The sequence below is a fragment of the Balaenoptera acutorostrata genome, chromosome 19 (assembly GCF_949987535.1).
Source record: "Balaenoptera acutorostrata chromosome 19, mBalAcu1.1, whole genome shotgun sequence".
Taxonomy (NCBI): domain Eukaryota; kingdom Metazoa; phylum Chordata; class Mammalia; order Artiodactyla; family Balaenopteridae; genus Balaenoptera; species Balaenoptera acutorostrata.
Window position 1 is genome coordinate 49,906,113 of NC_080082.1, and position 24,365 is coordinate 49,930,477.

The 24,365-nt window shown below is 54.5% G+C and overlaps 2 protein-coding genes across 4 annotated transcripts; one reads left to right on the plus strand and one right to left on the minus strand.

The window, feature by feature from the left end:
- Positions 1-6,476: 6,476 nt before the first annotated feature.
- SBSN (suprabasin) lies at positions 6,477-24,360 on the minus strand. 2 transcript variants are annotated; one of them, XM_007165132.2, is made up of 5 exons: positions 22,844-23,776; positions 9,165-10,475; positions 7,655-7,720; positions 7,497-7,541; positions 6,477-6,607 (listed from the first exon to the last, which is right to left on the minus strand). In XM_007165132.2, exons 2-5 carry the CDS (start codon positions 10,035-10,037, stop codon positions 6,584-6,586), a joined length of 1,008 nt encoding a protein of 335 aa, XP_007165194.2. In that variant the 5' UTR covers positions 10,038-10,475; positions 22,844-23,776; the 3' UTR covers positions 6,477-6,583. The 2 variants fall into 2 exon arrangements, 1 of the variants encoding a protein (XP_007165194.2); XR_009006000.1 differs by lacking the exons at positions 6,477-6,607; positions 7,497-7,541; positions 7,655-7,720; positions 9,165-10,475 and adding exons at positions 13,813-16,490; positions 17,190-17,343; positions 24,190-24,360 and having other exon boundaries at positions 22,844-23,866.
- Positions 14,437-24,162, plus strand: GAPDHS (glyceraldehyde-3-phosphate dehydrogenase, spermatogenic). 2 transcript variants are annotated; one of them, XM_007165130.2, is made up of 11 exons: positions 14,437-14,549; positions 17,118-17,232; positions 17,976-18,072; positions 18,250-18,356; positions 21,173-21,263; positions 21,345-21,463; positions 21,864-21,945; positions 22,235-22,386; positions 22,550-22,712; positions 23,772-23,869; positions 23,966-24,162. In XM_007165130.2, the coding sequence occupies exons 1-11, from the start codon at positions 14,483-14,485 to the stop codon at positions 24,036-24,038; spliced, it is 1,164 nt and encodes a 387-aa protein (XP_007165192.1). In that variant the 5' UTR covers positions 14,437-14,482; the 3' UTR covers positions 24,039-24,162. The 2 variants fall into 2 exon arrangements, with proteins under 2 accessions (XP_007165192.1, XP_007165193.1); XM_007165131.2 differs by lacking the exons at positions 14,437-14,549; positions 17,118-17,232 and adding an exon at positions 17,249-17,365.
- Positions 24,361-24,365: the final 5 nt, after the last annotated feature.

Below are 24,365 nucleotides of genomic sequence, written 5' to 3' on the forward strand. Positions count from 1 at the left end.
CTTCCTCTAGGTCTGCAGCCTTCTCTCTCCTTTCCCAGGTGTCCCTGTCTTCCCAGATCCCTCCTCCCCGCCGCTACTCCTTATACTGTAGCTTGGAAGAAAGCGGCAGGGCTGGGCAGCCCGGAGTCCCTCCTCCCAGTGACTCAGGCCCAGCCACCCATAGGGTGATGAGCTGTAATTGTGAGTCTGGGAGCCTGTGTCGAAACAGAGAGGGAGCCCGTGCATCAGGGAGGGAGGGGGAAACGGGATGAGACCGGTGCCAAAGTGTTCCCATTTCCCAGCCCCAGGAGTTTGGGGCGCAGGGTAGGGGGTTGGGCATCTGAGGAGATAGGCTGGTAGTGTCTCCTAGAGGTGGCGGGGTGGGGGGAGACTTCGGAGAGAGGAATCAGGCTGGACCTCATCAGGGAGGCGAGGGTAGGGAACCCAGCGGGATAGGACCCACCCTAGGTGTAAGCCAGCCTGGCTCGGGGACGCCAGAACGGGCGGCAGGTGCCCTTCCTCAGCCTTCCTCTCCTTTTCCATCGGCCTTTGTCTCTCCCATCTCTGTCCCCTCCCATACTGCCACCTAAAGGTGACTGCCTCACACTTCCACACCTTCCAGCCACAGAGAGCCCGGGACCCGGGAGACCGCCCTCAGTGGGGACGCCAGGCGTCTGTCGGGGAAGGAAGTGGCCGCGACCCTGAGAGGGGTCATCGGGGCGTCTCAGCATCCCGGCTGCTCTGGGCTGAGAAAGCTGGGTGTGCAGCAGGGGAGCTGGGCAGGCGGGCCACCCCCAGGGAATGAGGGGGCGAGGGAAGACCTAGGGAGGGAGCTGCTGACCCAGGCACCCAGCCTGTTTACCAGGCCTGGTGGGGGCATGTGTGTGAGCTCACGGCCTGCTGTGAGCGCTGGGACTACACCAGCGCACCCCACTGCTGCCCCCAGCCCCTCCCAGAGGGGCCAGAGTGGCACTGGCAAGGGAGGAGGGGTCAGCACAGGGGCAGGAGCCCTGGGTCAGCCAGTGGCCCTCTCCCCTGGGCCCAGCTCAGGATGCAGAACTCGGGCAGCCTCCCGAGGTCTCATCGCTGCTCAGCGAGCGAGGCTGCTTCTCCACTCCCAGGAACCCAGGTCCTCCCACTTGGCACGGCCTTGTGTCGCTGGGACTCATTGCCGAGTTAGGAGGGGCCGGTTTCTATCTGCCTTTCCCAGCGTCTCTCCGTCAGCCTCTCTCTACACGCCAACACCTTCCCCCCAGCTTGTAACATCCATCACTTCTCACGATGGAAACACAGTCCCTGTCTGTCCTCCGCTGCTCCTTCCCAGCTCCTTGTTATTCCATCGCTGACTCTTTAATGATGCTAATAGTGGTGGCGGTAATAACAACAAAACTCATCATCATCGTTGTAGCTGCAGTTTATCCAGGGCTTTCTATGCACCCAGCACCGGACTAAGCACTTTTAGGCTCAGACAGCCCTGGGAGAATCGGTCTTACTCTCGGCCTGTCTGCCAGCCTCACTCCCAGTGTTTCCAAGAGCATGGGCCGCTTCCTCAAGCCCATGGGCGAGATCGTCCCCCACCCCGGGGCCCGCGGCCTCCCTGAATCCAGAGCCTCTTGCCTCCCCATGGGTTGACTCAGCGATGAGTCCCAGTGACCCAAGGCAGTGCCGAGTGGGAGGACCTGGGGTTCCTGGGAGTGGAGAAGCAGGCACCACATTTAGGGACAGAGAACTTGGGGCTCAGAGAGGACATGGTGAGTATGCAGTAGAGGCAAAGCTAAGCCCAGCCTGTCTCATTCCTGAGCCTGGCTTCCAGCGTATCCTGTCATCTCCGTGTCTCAGAGCTTCCCCTGCTTTTCGAAGCCCTCATTCTTCTCTGGATAGAATTAGTTTGGATTTTGCTCCAGGGCCATGTAAGGGGCAGAGAGCAGGAGGAAATCTGAGGCCTCCGGGGTTGGTGATGGACATCCCAGCCCCCTGAGCCTGCTGCTTCCCATTCCCACAGGGCAGGACCACAGGGCAGGAGGTGCACGCTCACTGACTCCAAGACTCCTTCCCACACTTCCTTCGTGGGACACCCTTACCATGGTGTAGAGCTGCCCTCTCCCTTCTCTGTTACTAATATTTTTCTTTAAGCCAGCTTACTTTCTTAAGTATATTTTAAGAGAATACTTTATATCACCACTCTAAGTGGAAAGCCAGGCTCACTGGCCCATAGATAGAAAGAACCAGAAAAACAAAGTGAGAAGCAAACAATCGTATTACGTTATAGCTGGCGGCAGCTCCTGTACCCTCTTTGTTAAAAAGGGAGATTAACAAGTATGAGAGAGGTGTTCCAGGCACACCAGCACAGAGATGGAGTCTTTCTCTTTACCTAATCAGAAAGCTTCAAAGAGAATTAAGAAAAGAGTAAGTTTCTCACTGTGTGATTCAGACTTATTCAAAGTCATGTTCACGAACCACCTAAATTCTCCCATGCCACCAGCAGTCCCATGTTCTACCTTCTGGGAAAAACTACCCTCAGACATCCCTGGACCTGAGGGGTCACCTCAAATCAGTCTTAAGGCATATTTATTAAATACCTGTTGTGAACCAAACAGAAGACTAGGTGCTTTCACATGCATGATCTCTTTTAGTCCTCACTATAACCTCGAGAGATAAATATTATTCCCATGTTACAGATAAGGTAACTGATAAGGTAACTGAGTCCTAGAGCTGTTAAACAAACATACAAAATCATATACAAGATCATGGTAAAATGGAGCTGTCAGGACTTCCCTGGTGGCTCATCACGGGGGCGAGGGCAGTGGTTAAGAATCCGCCTGCCAGTGCAGGGGACATGGGTTTGAGCCCTGGTCCGGGAAGGTCCCACATGCCGCGGAGCAACTAAGCCCGTGCGCCACAACTACTGAGCCTGCGCTCTAGAGCCCGCATGCCACAACTACTGAGCCCACATGCCACAACTACTGAAGCCCACGCGCCTGGAGCCCGTGCTCCGCAACAAGAGAAGCCACCGCAATGAGAAGCCCGCACACCACAGCAAAGAGTAGCCCGCGCTCGCCGCAACTAGAGAAAGCCCGCGCGCAGCAAAGAAGACCCAACGCAGCCAAAAATAAATAAATAAATAAAAATGGGGGAAAAGAAAAATGGAGCTGTCAGAACCTGACCCAGGTAAAGGGGTCAGATTGAACTTGGTAAAGGGGACTTATTTTGAAGCAGCCCCTCCCCCACCCCAGGGTCACGGGGAAGCCTGCCGCCCCTCCAGCAGAGGCCCCCAGCAGGGAGGTGCTCTGGACAAGGAGCTGGCCATCACTGCTTACTAGCTGGGTGGCCTCCCTCAACTCTCTCCCTTCTCTGAGCCTCAGCTTCATCATGTCTAAGGGGGTAATCGTGGGACCTACCTCGGGGGAGGTTGTGAGGGTGAATGAGTCATGTCTGTAAGTGCTTAGCCCAGAGTGAACACCCAATAAAAGATGGCTGTGAGGGTCCCGCCCAGACTCCTCTCCCTGTTCTTGCACAACTGCAGACACTGCCCTCCTCTCTCTCTCACTCCCTCTCCTGGCTCTCCCTGTCTGGCCCAGGTGCCAGGTTCTTGCTCACACTTATTCCAAGGCCTTTCCCAAGTCCGCTCGAGCCAGTAGGCGCCCCTCTACTAGTTGCCAGACATTTGTACCCGGCCTCGACCCCTCCTCTGGAACCTCTTAGTCTAGGGGGAGAATGGACATGAAACAGGTAAGTATATAATTACAGCTTGTCGCAGCGCTGTGAAGACCGGTATCAGCGTGCCACGAGAGAGTAACAGAGGCGTCCCTAGGTTCAGGTTGGGTGAGGTTCGGGGAGGTGGGGGGGGCACATAGAGGCATAGAGGCAGGGAGGACACTCTTAGCAGACGAAGCAGCCCCCCAGGCCTCAAGGCAGGACTGAGCCATGCCGCTTTCACCTTTAAGTTCTGGCTCGGCTCTTCTCTTCCAGAAGCCTCCCAGGATTGACCCCCAGCACATACTGATTAGCCTATATCTCTTTGGCACTTTCAGGACCCTCAACCAAGCAAGAAAATGGGCATACTTTCTTTTTTTTTTTTAATTTTTTTTTTTAATTTTTATTTATTTATGGCTGTGTAGGGTCTTCGTTTCTGTGCGAGGGCTTTCTCCAGTTGTGGCAAGCGGGGGCCACTCTTCATCGCGGTGCGCTGGCCTCTCACTATCGCGGCCTCTCTTGTTGCGGAGCACAGGCTCCAGACGCACAGGCTCAGTAGTTGTGGCACACGGGCTTAGTTGTTCCGCAGCATGTGGAATCTTCCCAGACCAGGGCTTGAACCCGTGTCCCCTGCATTGGCAGGCAGATTCTCAACCACTGCACCACCAGGGAAGCCCACGGCCTCTCCTCTTGCGGAGCACAGGCTCCAGACGCACAGGTGGCATGTGGGATCTTCCCAGACCAGGGCTCAAACCCCTGTCCCCTGCATTGGCAGGCAGATTCTCAACCACTGCACCACCAGGGAAGCCCAGCTTTTACTTTCTGAAAGAACAATTCCCTTCTCGGAAGGGACTCCTCCAGTCCAGGCGAAACGATGTCCAGCACAGAGTAGACCCTCAGGAAATGTGTGGTACGAAGGAACGCTTCTGTTTCTTGAAATGCATGAAACAAAGGTCTGCGATTTACTAGGAAATACATCAAAAATGTATCGGTACGTGGCTAGATGGCTAGGTGTGTGATGAGTGGAAGGGCGATAAAGCAAGCGTAGTCATGTGCTAGTGGTGGAATCTTAGTGGCGGGTATGCAGGTATCCACTGTAAAATTCTTTCATCTTTGCAGTAAAATATTGCCAGGGGAGAGAAGCAACATATGTGATTAAAATGGTGGTATTCTGGGGACTTCCCTGGCAGTCCAGTGGTTAGGACTCAGCGCTTCCACTGCAGGGGGCACGGGTTCAATCCCTGGTCAGGGAACTAAGACCCCACAAGCCACACAGCGCAGCCAAAAAGGGGGGAAAAAAATAAAGTAAAAAATAAATTAAAAAATAAAACTTTAAAAAAATGGTGGTATTCTACAGATAAGTTAAAACAAGGAGAATATAAAGTGCCAGGAACATCACCTTTACTGTGCACATTAGGCCCCTCCCCTCCCTGGTGTGTCATTTAGTCCTTATTGATGCATCGCTTTGTATTTGTTTTCACGTTCTGTCTATATACCTCATCTCCCCACAAAGCCTGTAAACTCCCCAAGGGCAAGAACACTGTCTCTTATGTCCGGTCCCACGGTTGATGGAATTTTGGAGCTGGAAGCCATGTTTGCAGTCCTCTCCTGCAGACACACACCCCCCTTTATATGGGAGGAAATGGTGGCCCCTGGAGGGGAAGGATGCGACCTACAGGTGCACGGTTCTGACTGGAATGTAGGTCTCCCAGCGCTCAGGCCCGTGCTTGGCAAGTGTTCTAGAGACGTTATAGGCGACTGTGCAAGGTCAGGTTCTGGCAAGAGACAGGCCTGCTGCTTTCTCCTGGGTTGCCCCCCCACCCCCGCCCCGGCAAGTGCCCTGGCCCCTCTGAGCCTTAGTTTCCTCATCCATACAATGGGGATGATAAGGGAACTTCTGCCTTTGGGTTGTGGGAGGCTTAAATGGTTACGGAGTGTGAACAGCCCTTCACACAGTACCTGGAAGCTACGAAGTGCTCAGTATGTCGTAGTTGCTATCATCAATGGTCCGGGCTTTGAGCCGGGCCTTCTGTGTCACTATTCCTGTCCTTGTAAAGAGGCCTCCTGTCATCAGAGTGGCTTCCCCCCTGAGCCTTTGGCCCTTGTCCCCAAGAGAGGATCTCCCACATGTACCTCTTTCCTCTCTCCTATTCACTGAGTCTCCTGATACTAAACAGGAGAGAGACCTCTTCGTTTTCAGAATATCCTTGGTAGCCCTTAGGCTGTTTCTCCCTCCACTTATTGTGTGTTCTTAGTCATGTTTCTTAACTTGCGTAAGCCTCCATGTGATTTTCTATAACATGGGGCAATAGCAGTACCTCTTACCTAACTGGATGGTTGGGAGGATTCAGTGAGGTCATGCAGGTAAAGCGCAGGGAGCCTCGCACGCCTTGATTGCACAATACGCACAAGTTACTGTTGATATTCCTTTGGTGCCACACTCCTGAATGAGGATGCTACCCCCTTGGGCTTCACCAAGGTTCCTGCCACTTTTTCCCTGGTGCTTCTGCCCCCACTACTGGCCTGGAGGGGCTTTCCCTGCACGAATTTCCTCCCAGTGCTGAGCATGAATTTTGCACTAGTGAAGCATGGCTTGTCCCTGTAATGGCCCTCTTCCATCGGATCAGCCTGAAATCTCCAGCTCAACCCATCCTGTGCATCGGACCCCCCAGCTTCTCCGGTGAAGAAGCAAGAGGAGAAAAGACAAGCCTCCCCTCCACGGATCCCTCCTGAGGGAGCACAGTGGACCATGATGAGAGTACAGTGTGTTGTATTTATCCACAAATCTCAGTACAGCCCCCTTAAGGGACTCCAGAAATCTATCCTCCTACTTCTTCCCGGCTCCTTCAGGTCATTTCAGCTGATATGACAACAGGAATGTCAGTCTGTTCAACAAGGCCAGTTCATCAGTTTAGGGAATGATGCTGATGACGGTCTGGAAGAGAGAAGGAGAGAGGGAGTGGATGCAGGGCGCACAGTCGCAAGACCTCTACCCTCTTGCACCCTAGAGAGATGGGAGGGAGACTGACTACTCTAGCTCCGGAATTGCTTGCGTTCTGGGGAATAATATAAGGAAGGCGGCACCTAGATTCAGGAAGAATAGGGAGACAGTCCTCCCAGGCAGAGGTGCCAGGGGCCTCTGTAGGGACAGAGAAGCCTCGTGTGTTTTGCCTGAGAGGATCCCCTGCCACCTCCACAGCCCGGGAATAAACAAGGGTGTGCCTTTGGGTTCCAGGCACAGTCTTAGGGCTGTTACACACCCTCACCCTTTTGCCCCAGGCTCAGGCGTCTGAATGTACTAAATGCAAAGAGAAGAGCTAGGACTTTCCTTTGAGCCCAGAGGGAGGACCAGCATCCCACAGGAACCTTTATCCTGGGCTGGCCGGGCAGGTAGGTTGCTGTCAAGCAGGGAGAGGACAGAGCTACAGGTTTCCGCCACCCAGCATGTTGCCACAAGGCAGCAGGGACAGGGCAGCGGAGGGATGCACAGAATAGGGAGGGAGTCTGACGGGAGATGCCGAGGAGAGGGGACAGGCACACAGAGGGGAGGGTTTCAGCAGCCCCTCCCTTCCTGGCTCCTAGATGTACACAGGTCCCTGGAGGACTTTTCTGCCTCAGTGGGAACGGAAAGCGCCCAAAAGATGAAAGCAGGATGTGAAGGGCAAAGAGCAGTGAGGAAAGGAAAACCAGAGCTGGAAAATGAGTTGGATGGTGTCTGCAGAGGCTGAGTGTCTGTCCACAGTGCAGTTGTCAGTGAACAGGCAACGGGAAGAGGATGTAAGAGCATCTCCCAAGTAGGAAGTAGAAACCACGTGGGCACTCACCTTCCACAGAACTGAAAGGTCAATGAAGGGCTTGTTGACCAAAGCCTGAAATTCAAGGACAAGAGGGTTAGCCCCCAGCATCTGTCCCACCAACCCTCCTAGGAGAGCCTCCACGCCACCGCCCCCACCCCCACCCACCCTGTACTCGCGAGACTTACTCCAGATGTTATGGTTGTGGTTGCAGACACTCCTTGCTGGTCAGTGAGTCTGTTTTGATAATTGTCCTGTGGATGAAGCCCAGGCTGTCATTACAACCCCCCAGACCCTAAGGGTCTCCCAAGTTCCTTTTCCCCAGTGGCCAGTTTCCCCTAGGGTGACCGGGGCTGGGGCAGAAGGCATAGGCTAACCCCCTGCCCCTCACTATCCAGAAAGGAAACCTATGTTGCTGTGGGAATTCTGTGAGAGATGGGAGGAGAAGCCAGGAAGAATGTCTGCCCCTACTGGTTAGTCTTCCCTCAATTCCCTTTTCTTTCAGTTAACGAGATGTTCTCAGTCACTGAGAAGGGGCCCGACTGGAAAGGGAACCCAGAGAAGCCACGCAAATACCAGGACCGTAGTTTAACCTCAGCCCTGACTTCAAAGCTGCCCCTTCTACACACACGCTAACCCGATCCCTAACTCGGGTGGCTGCCTGTCCTCAATCCTCTCCCCGCTCAGCAGTGTCTCCCCCGCTGCACTGCTGCTGCCCGCCTCAAATCCCCAAGCAAACAGCCCTCTCTTGGTCTCTGCTTGGTGAATCCTGGCGTCTGACTCAGAGCCCTCTCCTTTACCCTGCACACTTTCTACATCGTTCCTTCCTCCCCACCCACGCATCTCTGGTTCTGTGGCTGGTAGCCCATGTAGCTGTGGGCTTTGAGGCCTGGGCCAGTCCTCAAGATGGTGTCCCAAAGAGTCCTCGTGGAGAGTGGGGAGTGGGGACCTGGGGCAGGCAGGAGTCAGCCTTCTCCTGTTCCTCCTTGGAGCCTGTTATGCTGTGCGTGGTGCTGCTTGCCTCTCCTGGGCTCCGGTATCTATTCCCCCTATGTAAGTGGGGATCAGATATCCTCCAGAAGGCCTCCTCTGATGGGGCGGTGTGGAGGAAGAGAAGGAACCCCGATTTGTGATCCGCCAGAGCTGTGTGCTAGCCTCATGACCTTGGCAAATCCCTTAAACCTCGCTGAGCTTCCGTTTCCTTACCTGAGAATCAGGGAGTCAGCATCTTCGCCCTGACTACCTCAGAGGCTTGTTATGAAAATTAAACAGAATAGGGCTTTTCTCCCAAAGCTATTCCTCAAGCTCAAGCTGATGCTCTGGGTTTTCTCAACACTCATTCTCTTCGCACTGTAATAGATCTTGGCCTCAGTAACTGCTTCCTGTTCCCCAGGAGAGGCTTCGTGTTCCTCCCTTTAGATCTCCTTAACTAGGGGGCAGCTCCCTGAAGGTGGGGCTGGGTCCCATTCACATTCTCTGATACAGGGCTTTGCAGATAAGATGGCTTAATCTTTCTGACCAGCTGACCACCAGCTCCTTTGTAAGGGAGATGGCAAGGGAGAAGGAGGACACAGTTACATAGCTGCCCAAGCTTCTTTCACCAAATGATAGGGACCTGGGCGCCCCAAATGTCCCAAGGGTTTAACCTCTCCCTCCCCCAACACCCTTCTCCCCACTTCCCCACCCCTGTTCACCTACATTCAGCAGCTTGTTGGCTTCCTTGCCGGCTTCGTTGGTCCCAATATGAACAGTCTGATGCAACCCGTCCTCCTCCTTCCCGGCCTGGCCAGCAGCGTGGTGGACACCTTGGCCAAGTTTCTCCACTTCCTTTCCAGCCTGACCAGCAGCGTGGCTGACCCCGTGGCCAAATTTCTCTGCATCCTTTCCGGCCTGGTTGACCCCATCGTGGACCCCTTGGACCACTTTGCCAGCCTCCTTTCCAGCCTGTTCAGCAGCATGGTGGGTGCCCTGGCCAAACTTTCCCACTTCCTTTCCAGCCTGATTAACTCCATGATGGACCCCCTGGACTATTTTTTCTCCCTCTTTCCCAGCCTGCCCTGCAGCATGGTGGACCCCCTGGCCAAACTTTTCCACCTCCTTTCCAGTCTGATTAACTCCATGACGGACCCCTTGGACTATTTTTTCTCCCTCTTTCCCGGCATGGTGGACCCCCTGAATCACTTTGTTTGCCTCCTTCCCAACCTGTCTAGTAGCATTGTTGACTCCATGGACAAACTTCTCTGCTCCCTTTCCTGCTTGTCCGGTGACATTGTTGATTCCATGGGCTACCTTGTCCGGGCTGTGGTTGAGCCCCTGGACGCCCTTGTCCAGCTCCTTACCGGCCTGGCTCCCCACACTGTTGAGTCCATTAAAAACTTTCTCCCTTCCAGCTTGAGGGATTCCATTATTGATGCCTTCCAAGGCCTTGCCCACCTCTCTCTCTGCATTGCTCAGCCCTTGGCTGATCCCTTCAGTGACCTTCTTAACGGGCTCAGCATTGGCCGCCCATCCAGGCAAGGGCCCCAACAGCAGCAAGAGGGAGCAGGAGCTGAGCAAACTGGCAAGATGCATGTTGTTGGGAAAGTGGGGACGATGCAGAGAGGAGCCAGGGAGGCAAAGCTACTATTTATCCTCTGCTTCCTTTCCTCTTCTCCACCCCTCATGACTCAATTACCCTGTGAGGCACTGACTTGATCCCCAGTCAGGGAGGTATTTCCCAGGGAGATTTGGGGTTGAGCAATGACGAGTAGGAGGAAGAGTGGGTGAGTCATGAATGGAGAAGACTCACATGGCATCTTTGCTCCTTGCCCAGCTCAGGCCCTCCACCCTAGAGCCCAGATGTCTGCCCTTCCAATCACTTCCTCTTTTTATTCCTCACCGACTATCCAGGCCTCCTTTCTCCCAACCACACCTTCAGGCACCCACCATCCCTGGGACCCAGGCCTGGTTCTTCAGCATCTTCACTCCTCTCGGGGGATCTAAGGATCCAGTTTCCCCAGCAGCAAGAGTCTGGAAAGATGGAAGGCACAGTCAGGGGGTGGGGAGCAACCCCGGAGAGTTGAGGGAATCATCAGACCTTGTTCCTGTTGTTCTTGTTGACCCCCAACGCCCACACTTCTTATGCTCCGGCCACACGGGTCTTCTCCCTGGTCCTCAAACACACCAAGCTCATTCCTGCCTCATGGCCTTTGCACCTGCTGTTCTCTCTGCCTGGAATGCAGAAGTCAGATCTTCACAAGGTGGTTTCCTCCTCACTCTCTTCTTGGCTCAAATGTCACCTTCCCAAAAAAACCCTTCCCTGGCCGTCCCACAGCTATACTCTGTAATATCATCCTTTAGTTTTTATAGCTCTTACCACAATCTGGAATTATCTTATTTTATTATCTGTCTCACCTATCAGATAGTAAACTTCCAGAGGGCCTTTGTCTGTATTGATCATTGTCACATCCCCAGCTTCAAGAACATTGCCTGGGGTTCAGTAAATATTTGAACAGATGGATGGATTAGAAGACGCCAGGGGAAGAGAGTCCAGGCCTGAACCTGAGTCTCAGAGGGTGCTGTAGGGAAGGTTGCCTGTATCCCCAGAGCAGCATAAGGTCCCTTGTTGAGGGTTGCAGATTTTGGAGCCAGGATCACATTCTTGTCCTACCTCCCAGCCCTTGGGCAAGGGCAGGGGGCTGACTGCCATGAGCAGGGGCAGGACGCAGTGTCTCCTGAAAAGCCAGTTGAGGCAGTCATGGGGAGGGGCTGAAGACCCAGGGCAGCAGAAGACTGTCAGCCAGAACCTGGGCTGAGGGCCAGGAGCTCATCCCTCCTGCCCTCCTCCCCCTGAGGCCTCCTAAGTCCCAACCTGAAGCCTCAAGTGTTGACATATTGGCAAGGGTTGGAGAGGGAAAGAGCTAAGAGTTTGGCCTATGTGTGGAGAGGGACATCAGAGGGAAGGGCAGGGGGTGGTTGGTAGGTCTGTCGTTGGTAGGTCTGTAGAGCTAGTTCAGAGGGAGCCTGAGACCAGAAGGATGGGGGCCAGTGGGTGGGTACAGTTGGGTGCAGGGGTAAAAGATATTTGGGTTTGGGTGCCAAGAGGAGAGCCTGGGAGAGGGGGTGAAGGTGGGATTGCTGGTGGGAAGGCCAGGCACAAAGGAATGTGTAGGGTGTGAGCAAGTGGGGATGGCAGAGTTATATTTGTGGGTGCCCAGGTGTGACAAGAAGCTGCACATGTTTTCAGGTTTTGCTCAAACAAGGGTGACAAGGCCCACTCCCCTTGCAGGACCCAGGGTTCCATCCCAGATCCTGGACACTTGGCTCCACCCAGAATCAGGCCTCCCAGACCCAGAGACCCAGAAGCTTCTGCCATCTCTAGGTTCTGCCTACAGAGGGTGACTAATTGTGCCACCTCTCCAAGCTTGAGCTCACCAAATCTGTTTCCCAGTTTCACGGTCCAGGGACAAAGTCAAATCTCTGGGCAACCTCAGGTGTAGCTTTCCCGCCCTTGTCCAGCACCTGAATAAGGGAGTTTCCCATGCCGGGAGATTGCTGGGTAGGGAAGGGTGAGCTTCAGAATTCTAATCCGCCCCGAGATTGAGAGGTGGGATTTCTCCTTCAAAATGTACTCCATTTCTCTTTTCCACCTCTCTCTCTGCCCCACCCTACCATCTTCCATCAGCCTCGGTCCCTCTCCTCAGTGCTTCATTCCCATTTGCCACTATTTGATTCAGGACTTTGGCATCTATCTCCGTACATGAGATTAGCCTGGAGTTGTCCTTTCTCTGCTGGTTTTAGTAACGTGGCTGTGCTGTTTCCTAGAGTGGATAGAGGAGGTTTCAGTAGCTGAGCTACCACAGCGCCCCGAAAGCACTCCCACCAAGCATGCAATATGCGATGTGCGCGTACACAGTGTGCTTGCCGCTCCACAGGGCCTCAGAGCACGTGCCCTACCCACAGCCTCTCAGCACAGGAGCTGCTACTTGGCTTCCCAGCTCTGCTTAGGCTCTGCAGCAGGTCCTGTAGAATGGCAAATATTTGTTCCCCATGCTTCAGCAAATCTTGCCCATAAAATCATCGGGATCTGAATCAGCCTTTGGGAAGATATATCTTAACTCCTTGGTTCTCCTCTTGTTATTGGCCTACTCAGATTTGCCATTTCTTTTTGTACCAGTTTTGATCCCTCATATTTTCTAAGAAAATTTTAATTGCATCTAGCTTTTCATATCTATTCTTGTAAAGCTGTACCAAATTGATCTCTTTTCAGTCCTGGTTTTATTTGTGTACGCTTTTCCCCCATCTTGATTATACATGTTAAATTTGTCCCCCTTTGTTCTGTTTTTTGGTCTTGGTTCATTGAAATCTCCCCAGCTGTACACTCAATTCATTTTCAGTTCCACCTTTCCCGGGCCATCCAAGCAGGAGGGCTTCACCCTTACTCTGTGCCATGGCAGGTGCTTAGCAAACTCAGTTCTCATGAAGGTCTGGGGAAAGAAGAGGTTATGTCATTCTGCCCCTTCTCGCTTCCACACCTCTCTCTGGGATGATGACTCCTTCCTGGCCTAAACCTCACAGCCCCTAAATCTTGGTCACAGCTGTGTGTCAACCGGCCCTGCAGGTGAAGGTGCCTGCCTGTGAGTCACAGGTGTGCAAGCAAGCCCCCACCTCCCATGCTTTGGGGGACGGGAGCCATCTGTCTATTTGTTCTTCCCCTAATGTTTACTGAAAGCCTGCTTTGTGTCAGGCACAGTTCTAGGAGCTGGAGGACCAGTGGTGAACAAAACAGAAAAGAATGGGCCCAACGGGGAGACAATGAACAAGTAAGTAAGTCAGTAACTAGATCATGGAAAACTACATGAAAAACCATAAGGAAAAGAACAGAGTGCTGTGAGAGGATAGGACTTGGGGGTTGCTCTAAGACTGGGGATCTGAAGAAACCTCAGGAGGTGACATTGATTCATTCATTCTGGTATTATTTATTGAGGGAGTACCTTTCAAGTGCCAAACATTCTTCTAGTCAACAGGTATAAAAGTGAGGAAGGCATGGGCTTCCCTGGTGGCGCAGTGGTTAAGAATCCACCTGCCAATGCAGGAGACATGGGTTCATGGGTTCGAGCCCTGGTCCAGGAAGATCCCACATGCCGCGGAGCAACTAAGCCCGTGCGCCACAACTACTGAAGCCCGCGCGCCTAGAGCCTGGCTCTGCAACAAGAGAAGCCACCAGAATGAGTAGCCCCCGCTCGATGCAACTAGAGAAAGCCCATGCGCAGCGACGAAGACCCAATGCAGCCTAAAATAAATAAATTAAAATAATTAATTAATTAATTAAAAACAAAAACTGATTTAAAAAAAAAAAGTGAGGAAGGCAGACAAGCACTCTCTAGTGGGCAGAGACAATTGGCAAGCTAACAAATGAATAAACAGGATGATTTTTAGAGAGACATATGCTGCGTGGAAAATATAGAGTGTAACCCTAGAGCAGTTTTGCACACTGGAATATTTAACCCAGGATGGGAAGTCAGACAAGGCTTCCCGGACGATGGGTAGACGGAGGGAGTGGGGGTGATGGCAGATAGTGACTGAGAAAGGAGAGAACTTTAGACGTGGAGTTAGGAGGGCCTCTCTTAAAGGGTGGCACCTGAGGGAAGCCAAGAGGCAGCCAAGGGAAGACCTGGGTAGGACTTCCAGGCACAAAGAAATAGCTAGGGTAACTATCCAGAAGAGGGTCCAGAGCGGCATGGAGCCAGTGTGCCCAAAGAGAAGAAAGAAGAAAGAAGACAGCAGAGAAAGGGCTTTGAAGACCAGTGTAAAATGTTGGATTCCATTCTAGACGCCAGGGGTGGGCTTGGAACGGTGGTACACGGCCACACGCTTCGACTGGGAGGGGGCCTTCGCGCTGCCTCCTCTTGTGACGTCACTGGACTGTGACGTCACGGCAAGAAGCTCCAGCTCCTCCAGCCCCCGAGCCCCCGTCTCGCAGTAACATCGCGGCGGGTGACGAGGCAGCTGGCTGGGCCATGAAACCTTAGGAGGCCATGTCGAAACGCGACGTCATCCTCACCAATGTCACCGTTGTCCAGCTCCTGCGACAGCCGTGCCCAGGTGAGGGAGGCGGCGGAGTGCCCCCAGGGAGGGGAGGGAAGGGCGGTCGGGGAGCTCCTGTAGCCGGGTCTGAGTACCTGCCGGCGAGCGGCGCACCAGTAGTGTCCACCGGGAGCCGGGCAGGAGGTGCGGGGTGGCCTTGCCTGCCGGGTCTCTTCCATCCGGAGCAGCTGCCCTTGCTCCCTCCAGCCCCACTCTCCTCACCACCGGCTTTGCCGGCAAAGTGGTTTCTATGGCAATGGTGGAGGGGACGAAGACCCCTGCCCCCAGGTTGGGTTTTGCACCAATAGCGCGGTGGAAGGGTAGAAACAGGCCAGGAGGGAGGCCGGAGCCGGGTTTACGAGGGGACGCCTCTGAGGACGGCCGCTGGTTGTTGAAGCGCCTGGGCGAGCGAGGTTTCACATAAAATTGACGCTGCTGCGAAAGAGCCGCTTGGGGATTGGTGGACTTTGTCCTCCCTGGATCGCACAAAGCGAAGACACTTGAGCGCGCCGGGTGCCGAGCACTTTACAGGTGTGCGCTCAGTGAAGCCTCACAGCCACCTCTGAGGCCAGTGTTTAGTGTCCCCATTTTACAGGGCGGCCACCAGATGTAAGAGGACACAAAGCGCGTTTCTGGGTCTCAGCACGGGAATAGTGGAGTTGGGACTCGGGGGTCCCTGCTCGCCCTACCTCCCCCGGCCAGAGGTGCGCGCACACGCTCCAGCCAGACGAATCCAGGCCTTCCGGAGGGCCACCCCATTCGCTCCCGGCCTCCTCCCTGGCCTCGGGCGAGGCAGTCGGCGGCCTCATTACCGCAGGGGTGGGCGTGGCCGACGTGGGGCGGGGCTTGGGCGGGGCTCCAGGGTCCTGGAGACTCTGCTAGACGCAGCAGCAGGCAGGTTAACAGCTGTGGGCCTAGAAAACCCTCCCTGCTTATCACTCGCTCAGTCATCTCGGGCCTCGGTTTCCCCTCTGTGAAGTGGGTATATAGCACGTACCTCACAGGATTCAAAGAGCTGATGCACGTGAAGAGCTCGGCACCGCACCTAGCCCTTGGTGGCGCCCAGGAAATGGGAGCGTCATTGTAACTGGTAGAGAGCGCGCCCGATCCAGTGTTTCACCTACCGGGTGAGGCTTCATCACTGAAGCTCCTCGGGGCTCTTCCTTCCCAGCACAGCAGCTCTCCTCCAGCCCATGTACCCCACTCTGGAGCGAAGGGAGAAGGGAAGGCTGGGGGAAGTTGTGAGAGAAGGACCACCTGGGTTTTCTTTTGAAAGGTCACTGAGTGGATTCAGATCCCCACTCTTCACCCATATGGACAGATCTCCCCTTTTCATGAGAGCAGAAACAGAACCCCCAGGAATACAAACGTTCTTAAGGTCACCAATAAACACTGACTAATACCTTTATGAACTTGTAGTGCTACTGGAAACATGCACAGCCCAGCCTCACGCCACAAGGTCTGTGGCAGCCTGGAGAGACCAGGGAGACAGGTCGGCTGACCCCCAGCTCCTATCCCCACCCGCGCCAAGGTGCCTTTGATTCTGGTGCCAAGCGCAACTCCTACCTTCATCCTCCAGGCTCTCTCCAATCCCTTCCCTCTCCCTTTCCTCACGAATACACTTCATGTCAGACTTTCTCCCCTCTATTAAAATCAGCACCTACTGGGCCTTGAGATCTCACTGAGACCTTACAGTAGCCCCCAGGTGGTGGGTCAGATGTGACATCAAGAAACAGGCCAGAGTTTCATTAACTTGCTCAAGACAACTCAGCTGGCAGGTGGCTGAGCCAGAGCTGACATCCAGGCCTGACCCCCAGCTTGAAACCCTCTACCAGCTAGGCCCCTGACTGCTGTCTCCACCACGTTTCTCCTCCCTACCTGAAGCCCTCACCTGTAGCTCAGGTAGCACAGCTTCAAGCACAGGTGTTCTTGATGCAGCATAGGTGCGGATCTGTGTGTCTGGAGAGGCAGAAGCTGATATGGGTTTCCATTTGTTTCATATATTACGATAGACCTGTGTTTCCTAAACTTCTCTGAGGGTAAGAATCACCTTGTTGGAAACAGGATTCCTGGGCCTCAGTGCAAACCCAGAGTCAGATTTCCCTAGGAATCAGCCTCCCGGTGATTCTTACCAGAACAGTTTGGGGACCACTGGACTAGATCGATTATCAGGCAAGTTTGGGAAATGATCTTTGAAATATTAATGTACGTGGAACGTTTCCTAGACTCTATCATAAGCACTACATGTATCACTCATTTAATCCTCACGGTGACCCTCTGAGAGAAGTACTATTATCATCTCCATTTTACAGAGGAGGAAACTGAGGCACAGAGACTATCACCCCTAAGCAATTGTTAAAAATATGTACCCACTGAGTTAGAATCTCCGGGGAAGAGGCCCTGGCATGGATATTTTAAAGCAAGCCCACCCCCTGCTCATTCTGTTGATCAGGTCGGTTTAGGAAACACTGGGCTACATGGTTGGCCACTCAGGGCCAGGAGCCAGCAGCAGGTTCTGGGTGGCAAAGATGGCTCATTCTGTCGCAGTCACGGTGCGGCCCACTGCCCTTCCCCAACTCCCAACAGTGACCAGAGCACCACCCCCACCGGAGCCCCAGCCAATCAAAGAGCAAGTCCCACCACCTCCGCCTCCTGCACCTAAGGTTTCTGTGGTTCGGGAGCTGACTGTTGGCATCAATGGGTGAGTCGCCCCGGCCCCTGACCCATTCCTGAAGCTTTAGGGCCCGGCCTCTCCTCAGTCACTAACTGGAGCATTTCATCATGTCTCAGCAATGCTTTCATTCTGCCCATCCTGGAAAAACAACAGGGATAAGGTAAACAGGGCTCCACCTTCAGAGAGCTCACATTCCGGCGGGAAGTACATAAAACTGAAGAGGGCAGTGTTAAGCCGGGGAACTCAGGGAAGGCCTCTGGGAGGTGACACTGGAGTAAGGCCTGAGTGACAACTGTGCAGCAAGCAATGGCTGTGGGGCGTAGGTGGCAGCTCAGTGTAATAAGGACGGGCAGGAATTCAGCATGGCTGGTGTGGCACAAGCAACGGAAAAGAGGGAGGGCAGCGGAAAGCTGGCAGGGGCCTGGCGGACCGTGGTAAGGAGTTTGGACCTGGCTTTACTGTTAGAGAGTGGTGGAGGTTTTCAGGTCAAGAGATATAATCTGACCTGAAGTTCTACAAGATCCACCCAGCTACAAGGTTGGGAATAGGGGTATAGGACAGATGGTCAGAGGAAGCGCAGAAAGCAGTGAACAGGCTGGTGAGGTCATCTGGGCAAGACAACGCTGGCCCGCACAGGGACGGCTGCCGTCTTCCCCACCCAGACCCCTTGAGTGGGACTCTTCTCTGTTACCCCCTTCCCCCTCATCCCCTCCTCTGCGTGCTGGCTGAGCATTCTGAGGACAGCCCCCTCAGCTTTCGTTCCTGGACAGATTTGGACGCATTGGTCGCCTGGTGCTGCGTACCTGCTTGGAGAAGGGTGTTAAGGTGGTAGCAGTGAACGATCCATTCATCGACCCGGAATACATGGTGAGCAGCAGACAAAGGGCAGGATCGGGGAGAGTGGGACCAGGGCGGGGAAGGGGTTCAGGGGAGCTCTGTGGAAGGCTCCCAGCTGCCATGTGGAACCTTCACTGAAGTGGGGACTCCCTGGCAATGCTCGCTCCCCGTCCACCCCAAGTCTAGGAGCCATTCTGTCTCCTGCAGGTGTACATGTTTAAGTATGACTCCACCCATGGCCGATACAAGGGGAGCGTGGAATACAGGAATGGACGGCTGGTCGTCGATAACAATGAGATCAGCATCTTCCAGTGGTAAGGGCGGCTGTCTTATGCAAGCCTGCAACATACTAATGCAGGGGATGTAGAGGTGACTAGAAGGGGATCCCAGCCTCTCACATGGGGTTCATAACCCCCCAAATTGTGTGTGCACATGCCTCTGGGTACTGGTTTGGAGAGGGGGCCCACTGTACTCAAAGTAGTTTTTTATTTAACACACATGTGCGTGTTTTCTCTCAGGCATATCAGCTCAACCTGTCTAAAACTCAACTCTTGACTATCCTTCAACCCTCAAATCTATTCATCTCCCTGCCCGGGAAATGGCATCACCATCTAGCCAACTGCTTCCACTCAGTTCCTACATAGGAGCCACAGAGACCTTTTCAAAACATCAACTGGACCTGGTTACTCCCCCACTTAAACCCTCCAGTGGCTTCCCATCACCCAACAAATACAATCCCAGCTGCTGACGGGGCCTCCCACCAACTATATGCCGTTCCCCAGCCTTCCCTTGTCACCTCAGCGACACTGGCCACCAACCTCCCAGGACCCTGCGCCAGCACCTTTTCTTAAAACCCACTTCACCTAGCTCTCACTGATACAAATACTCCTCCTTCATTGGAAGATACGTTTAGAATCTGCAAGTCAAAAGCAATAACACTGGATGTTTAATAAGATTCAAATACATTTTCAAAATACCAAAAAAATTAAAAATTTATAAAATGGGAAACAGTAAACCTACTTTATCTAATGTAAATTATCAGCCACTGCCGGCCCTGGGGCTGCCTCCAATTTCCAATTTTACACACACGCACACTCGTGAGCTCTCTCCAGCCCCAGGCAAGATCTGCAGCCTTCCCAGCACTCCTCCCAGCAGGTCCACTCTCAGCCCCGCTGTTTATTTGTGGTCAGGTGGTCAGGGATGGGTGGAGGCGGGGACTGGAGAGTCAGTGAGAATGGGAGAAGCTGCTTGACCCAAATTTGAAATCATGACAGCAAAAACAATTCCAAATTCCAGCAGAGCAGTCATTACTCAGACATACTGTGTCCTTTCCTTCCTCAGCCTGGGCACCATCGTTGCCGCCACCCGGGGTATTTTCCCAGCGCTGCCCCGTCCCCACACAGCCGCCCCCTCAGTGTGTGCCCCGCTCAGGTGCCACCTTCCCTGGTGACTGCAGCACCTCTTCCCCCTTCCCCACTGCTTTCCATCGTCAGCACGAGCTGCATTGCTTGTGTGTGTACTTTGCCCCGCTCCACCCTTTCCAGTTGGGTGACCCTGGGCAAGGCAATGAACTTCCCCAAGCCTGTTTCCTCATGTATCTGATAGGGATGCTGAGCATACCCACCACAGCCATAGCAGGGAGCACGGCCAGAAGCGTGTGGGGAGCACCGGGAAGGGCTCACGCAGCCTCCTTGCAAGGAGGGCCCTGTCAGCCTGCGGCACCACTGTTGCTCTGGCACCCGCGGGCACAGGCCCTGGCCCGGGGTAGACTCAGTACTTCCTTGAAGAATGAACAGAATCCTCAAAACAAGCCCCTGGGCAGGAGGGCAGGGCCCATGACAGCCTAGGGGAAGGGGCTGGGGTCTCCAGGGGCACCGACTCTCTGCCCCATGCCAGCTCAACAACTGCTACAAAGGAATTTGTTGAAGTGCCCTTCCCCCAACTTGGAAGGCAGGAAATGAGGGGGGCATCAGAGAAGAGCTACTTGGGTCAGATGATGAAGTGTGACCTGACAGATGACCAGGGAGCAAGAAGAACCATGTGTGGTGGCCCAGGGAGAAGAGAGGAAGCCGCTCATTCATTCATCCCTAGGGCCGGCCTGCCTGTGCTCCCAGGCAGCTCTGCCTCTACTCTTTTCACCTCTGTCCTGGCTCTTCTGAAAAATGCCAGTAATAACAGTACTTACCTCAGGTCATCAGGGTTAAAGGAGTTCAATACAGGTAAAGCACTCAGCACACAGGCACATGGCAGGTGTTCAGTAAACATGTGTAGAATGGCTAATAAAAAAAAACCACACACATTGACTGAACCCCTCTGGAGGGAGCCGACCCAGCCTTGCTGCCATGGAGTGCTCTAGATGAGACAGACACTAACAATCACAAAAGCAAATACCGCAGTTGTGATAAAAGCTGAGGGAAAAGATTAGTATAGAGTTTACCCATATATTGTTTGTTTGCTAAAGCCAAGTAGAAAACAGCAATAGTAGATGTTTAATATGTTTCAGACACAAATGTTTGATATCGAGTGGAAAATGTATATTGATAAAACAAGAAACAGAAAATCTCCTTTACCTTTCCAATATAAACCACTAGCCACTGCTAGCCCCAGGGCCGCCTCAAGGCTTCAGCCCCCTGGGAGCTGCTCTCTGGATGTGCTGTGTGTTTTCAGGGACTTGCCTAGCCTCTGGCAGCAGGATCCCTGTTGCAGGAGCTGAGTAGTCAAGAGAAGAAGGGCTAGGAGGGCTGTGATGAGGTTGCCAGGACTGAAGCCAGAAGCAGTAGGGCAGGCCTCACCCTCCTGGGGTCTACATCCTGGGCCGCATATGTAGAAAGGGCCTGACCTGGCTGGGAGTAGTCTAGACGGTCCCCCAGGCGGGGCTTGAGGCCTGAGTTGGGGAGGTGGCGGCTTGTACCCAGGCATAGCAGGTACAGTCAAGAAAAGTGGCCCACTAGGGGGGTTAGCGATGAGAGGCAAGACCAGCAGGGTCGGACCCATCTGAGGCAGCTAGGGATGTGTGGGGTGAGGGGAACAGACGGCCAGGCAGGAAGGTGTCTGGTCAGCCTTTCAAATGGTGAAGGCCATGGACTATGAAGGCGAGAGACTGACTCACGGTGCTACCGCCCCTCCACAGCAAGCAGCCCAAAGAAATCCCCTGGAAGTCTGTCGGGAACCCCTTTGTGGTGGAGGCCACAGGCGTGTACCTGTCCTTAGAGGAAACTACAGTAAGTCGGGGACAGGTGCCCAGGGCTGCCCGGGGGGTGTGGCACTTGAAGCACCTCATGACACCTGTGCACCTTCCCTAGGCCCACCTTGAGGCAGGTGCCCTGCGTGTGGTCATCTGTGCGCCCTCTCCAGATGCACCCATGTTTGTCATGGGGGTGAACGAAAAGGACTACAACCCCGGCTCCATGAAAATTGTCAGGTAATGGGCAGCAACGTTCTGAAGCGTGTGCCTGAAGGACAAGCCAGCCTGCGGTGGGGAGGAATCCGACTCACCCTCCCCACTCCCACTCCCACTCGGCCCCTGGTGCTCTTTTCACATCAGTCCACTTCTCCTCCCCAAAGTCTTAACAGCCATCTTGTTCACGTTACCCTAAAAGCATCCGTTAGAACTGCGCGACTCCCGGAGAACATGCTTGGGGAGCTTCCCCCAGCTGCACCTCTGGTGCCTCCTTCGGTCTGACGGCATCCCCGATGCTCCCTCATCCCCAGCCTGACTTTTCACAAAACCAAGCCTGTGTGCAAACCCTGAAAGGAGGTAAGGGTGGAGGGGTGGCTCTGCGACTCACCTCACAGTGCCTTGCACACCCGGGCCGTTTCAGCAACGCATCCTGCACCACCAACTGCCTGGCCCCCCTCGCCAAGGTCATCCACGAGCGATTTGGGATTGTGGAAGGGCTGATGGTGAGTTGGGGAGGGGGGCTGGGGCAGGAGGCATGGCTGGGAAACTGTACCTCTTCCTCCCATACTCGCTTAGTGTGTGGAGTTAACAGGGAGAGACTGGTTTGGGGAGGAGAAGCCCACCAGTGGTGAAGTCTTTTAAACTCTGGACCCTGCCTGCATGTGCCCCTCCTGTGACGGTGGTGGAGGCCCCGCCAGCCTCCACACCTGGGTCACCACCCTGCGCCTGGGAAAAAGAGGCATGAGAGCTTGGGAGCAAGAAGGCCTCACCTCGGCCCTCTTCTTCCCCAAGACCACAGTCCATTCCTACACTGCCACCCAGAAGACAGTGGATGGGCCATCGAAGAAGGCCTGGCGAGACGGACGGGGTGCCCACCAGAACATCATCCCGGCCTCCACGGGGGCTGCCAAGGCCGTGGGCAAAGTCATCCCAGACCTCCAAGGGTATGAGGGCATGAAGCTGCAACAAGGGTCGGGGGTGCAACCCAGGAGGACTGGACTAGCCCCCAATCCTTGAGGTGTCTACTGAGCGGAAAGCAGGGACAAGGGGGAAATGATGGAGAAGTCCCTGGGTTCTGACTCCCGCCCCTGACGTGGGATTCTCCAGGAAGCTGACGGGAATGGCGTTCCGAGTGCCAACCCCAGTCGTGTCTGTTGTGGACCTGACCTGCCGCCTGGCCCAGCCTACCCCGTACTCAGACATCAAGGAGGCCATAAAAGCAGCAGCCAAGGGGCCCATGGCTGGCATCCTTGCCTACACTGAGGATGAGGTAGGGGCTGAGCAGAAGGGACCCTGGGAAGAGCCCTCTGGGAAGGGAGCGTGATTTTCCATTTGCCAAGGAGTTGTTTGCAGCGTATCAAGATAGGAACTGCAGGGCTGGGAAGGTCACCTCTCCCTTACCTCAGAGTCTTTGCACTTGCTGCCCCTTTGGTCTGGAAAGCTTTTCCCTCAGGTGGCCACATAGTCTGTCCTCACCTTCTCCAAGTCGCTACTTCAACCTCTCATCTCAGAGAGATGTTCTTTTTGTGACCCTTTTCCTTACCTGAAATGTCATTTCATAGTCACTGTTGGCCCTGCTAGCATGTACACTCCAAGACAACAGAGACTTTGGGCCTCGTTTTTCACTTCCATAGCTCCAGCCATCTTCCCAGGGCCTGGCACATAGCAGGTGCTCAGTACATGCTTAGTGAACAAGACAAGGGCTCCCATTTCTCAACACTCGCTCGGGGCAGGCCACAGCCAGATGCCTTCCCTGTGAGGAATGGATATCGCGTCTCTTTGCTCCCAGAAGTGCCAGCTCTGTCCGTCCACCTTGGTGCTGTCTCCCCGCTTTAGCTCCTGAAGGTCCACCCTCACACAGCTGCCAGGATCTCTTAAAGAAATCAGATCACATCACCCCCAGAGCTGAAAACCTTCCTGTGGCCTTCCACCATGCTAGGGCCAAACCCCCAGGGCCTTTGTGCTGCACTTCCTTCCACCTGAGACCCTGCTGAGGGCTGGAGTTGACCAGATCCTCCTAATCATCCAGAGCCAGGCTCACTGCCTCCCCTCAGGGAGGGCCTCTCGCTGACACATTCCACGTGCATTTTTCCCAGGAAGAGATGTCTGTTGGTGCAGCATCAGAGGCTGTTTGCAGTCTGTATCCTTTGGCCAGTCTCCTACCTGAAAAGCCCCCATCTGTCTTCCTCATACCCTGTCCCCAGAAGCTGGACAGAGTGGGGCTCCATCAAATACTGTAGATGAATGGATGGAGTGTGCTCCACGAGCCTGAGCTCCTGGAGGTCCCTGCTCTGCGACCCACGCTTATCTTTGAAATTCTGATCGCCAGGTCGTGTCCACGGACTTTGCTGGCGATACCCATTCGTCTATCTTTGATGCTAAGGCCGGCATCGCGCTCAACGACAACTTCGTGAAGCTCATTTCCTGGTAAGGGGGAAGAAAGGGATCAGAGAACGTGAGGGGAGGCTGGGGGTGGTCGGGAGGGATCCCCTGAATCCCCTCCATCCCTCCCTCCCTCCCCAGGTACGACAACGAATATGGCTACAGCCACCGAGTGGTGGACCTTCTCCGCTACATGTTCAGCCGAGACAAGTGAAGCAGACTGGCCCGCCTCTGTTTCCCAGTGCTCCCGGGCCGGTACCCGTCTCTCCCGTCCCCGCCCTCGGCCCCCCGGGGGAAAGAGGGCGTCCCGCGCGAGGGGCCCGCGCCGCTGGGCCAACGGTGAAATAAAAACCTAGAGTGCTCACAGCTGCGCTCCGTGTCTCTGCGCCGGTCACAGCGAGGTCGGGTCCGGGATCCAGGCCCACCCCGCACGCGCTCGCTAGGCCCCCGCCCTGACCCCGAAAGCGGCTCCCGTGGGGTCGGGACCCGCGCAGGCCCCTGCTCGGCCTCCCGCAGGTCGCCCGGGCACCGCGGCGGAGCC

What these genes read in the sequence shown, in the direction of transcription:
- SBSN (XM_007165132.2), bottom strand. Translation starts at nt 10,037, where the DNA reads ATGCATCTTGCCAGTTTGCTCAGCTCCTGCTCCCTCTTGCTGCTGTTG. An exon ending in AAGCCAACAAGCTGCTGAAT is followed by an intron (nt 7,721 to 9,164) that starts GTAGGTGAACAG and finishes CTTCATCCACAG; the next exon opens with GACAATTATCAAAACAGACT. An exon ending in ACCTTTCAGTTCTGTGGAAG is followed by an intron (nt 6,608 to 7,496) that starts GTGAGTGCCCAC and finishes TCTCTCTTCCAG; the next exon opens with ACCGTCATCAGCATCATTCC.
- GAPDHS (XM_007165130.2), top strand. Translation starts at nt 14,483, where the DNA reads ATGTCGAAACGCGACGTCATCCTCACCAATGTCACCGTTGTCCAGCTC. An exon ending in GGCTCCATGAAAATTGTCAG is followed by an intron (nt 21,464 to 21,863) that starts GTAATGGGCAGC and finishes GGGCCGTTTCAG; the next exon opens with CAACGCATCCTGCACCACCA. An exon ending in TTCGTGAAGCTCATTTCCTG is followed by an intron (nt 23,870 to 23,965) that starts GTAAGGGGGAAG and finishes CTCCCTCCCCAG; the next exon opens with GTACGACAACGAATATGGCT.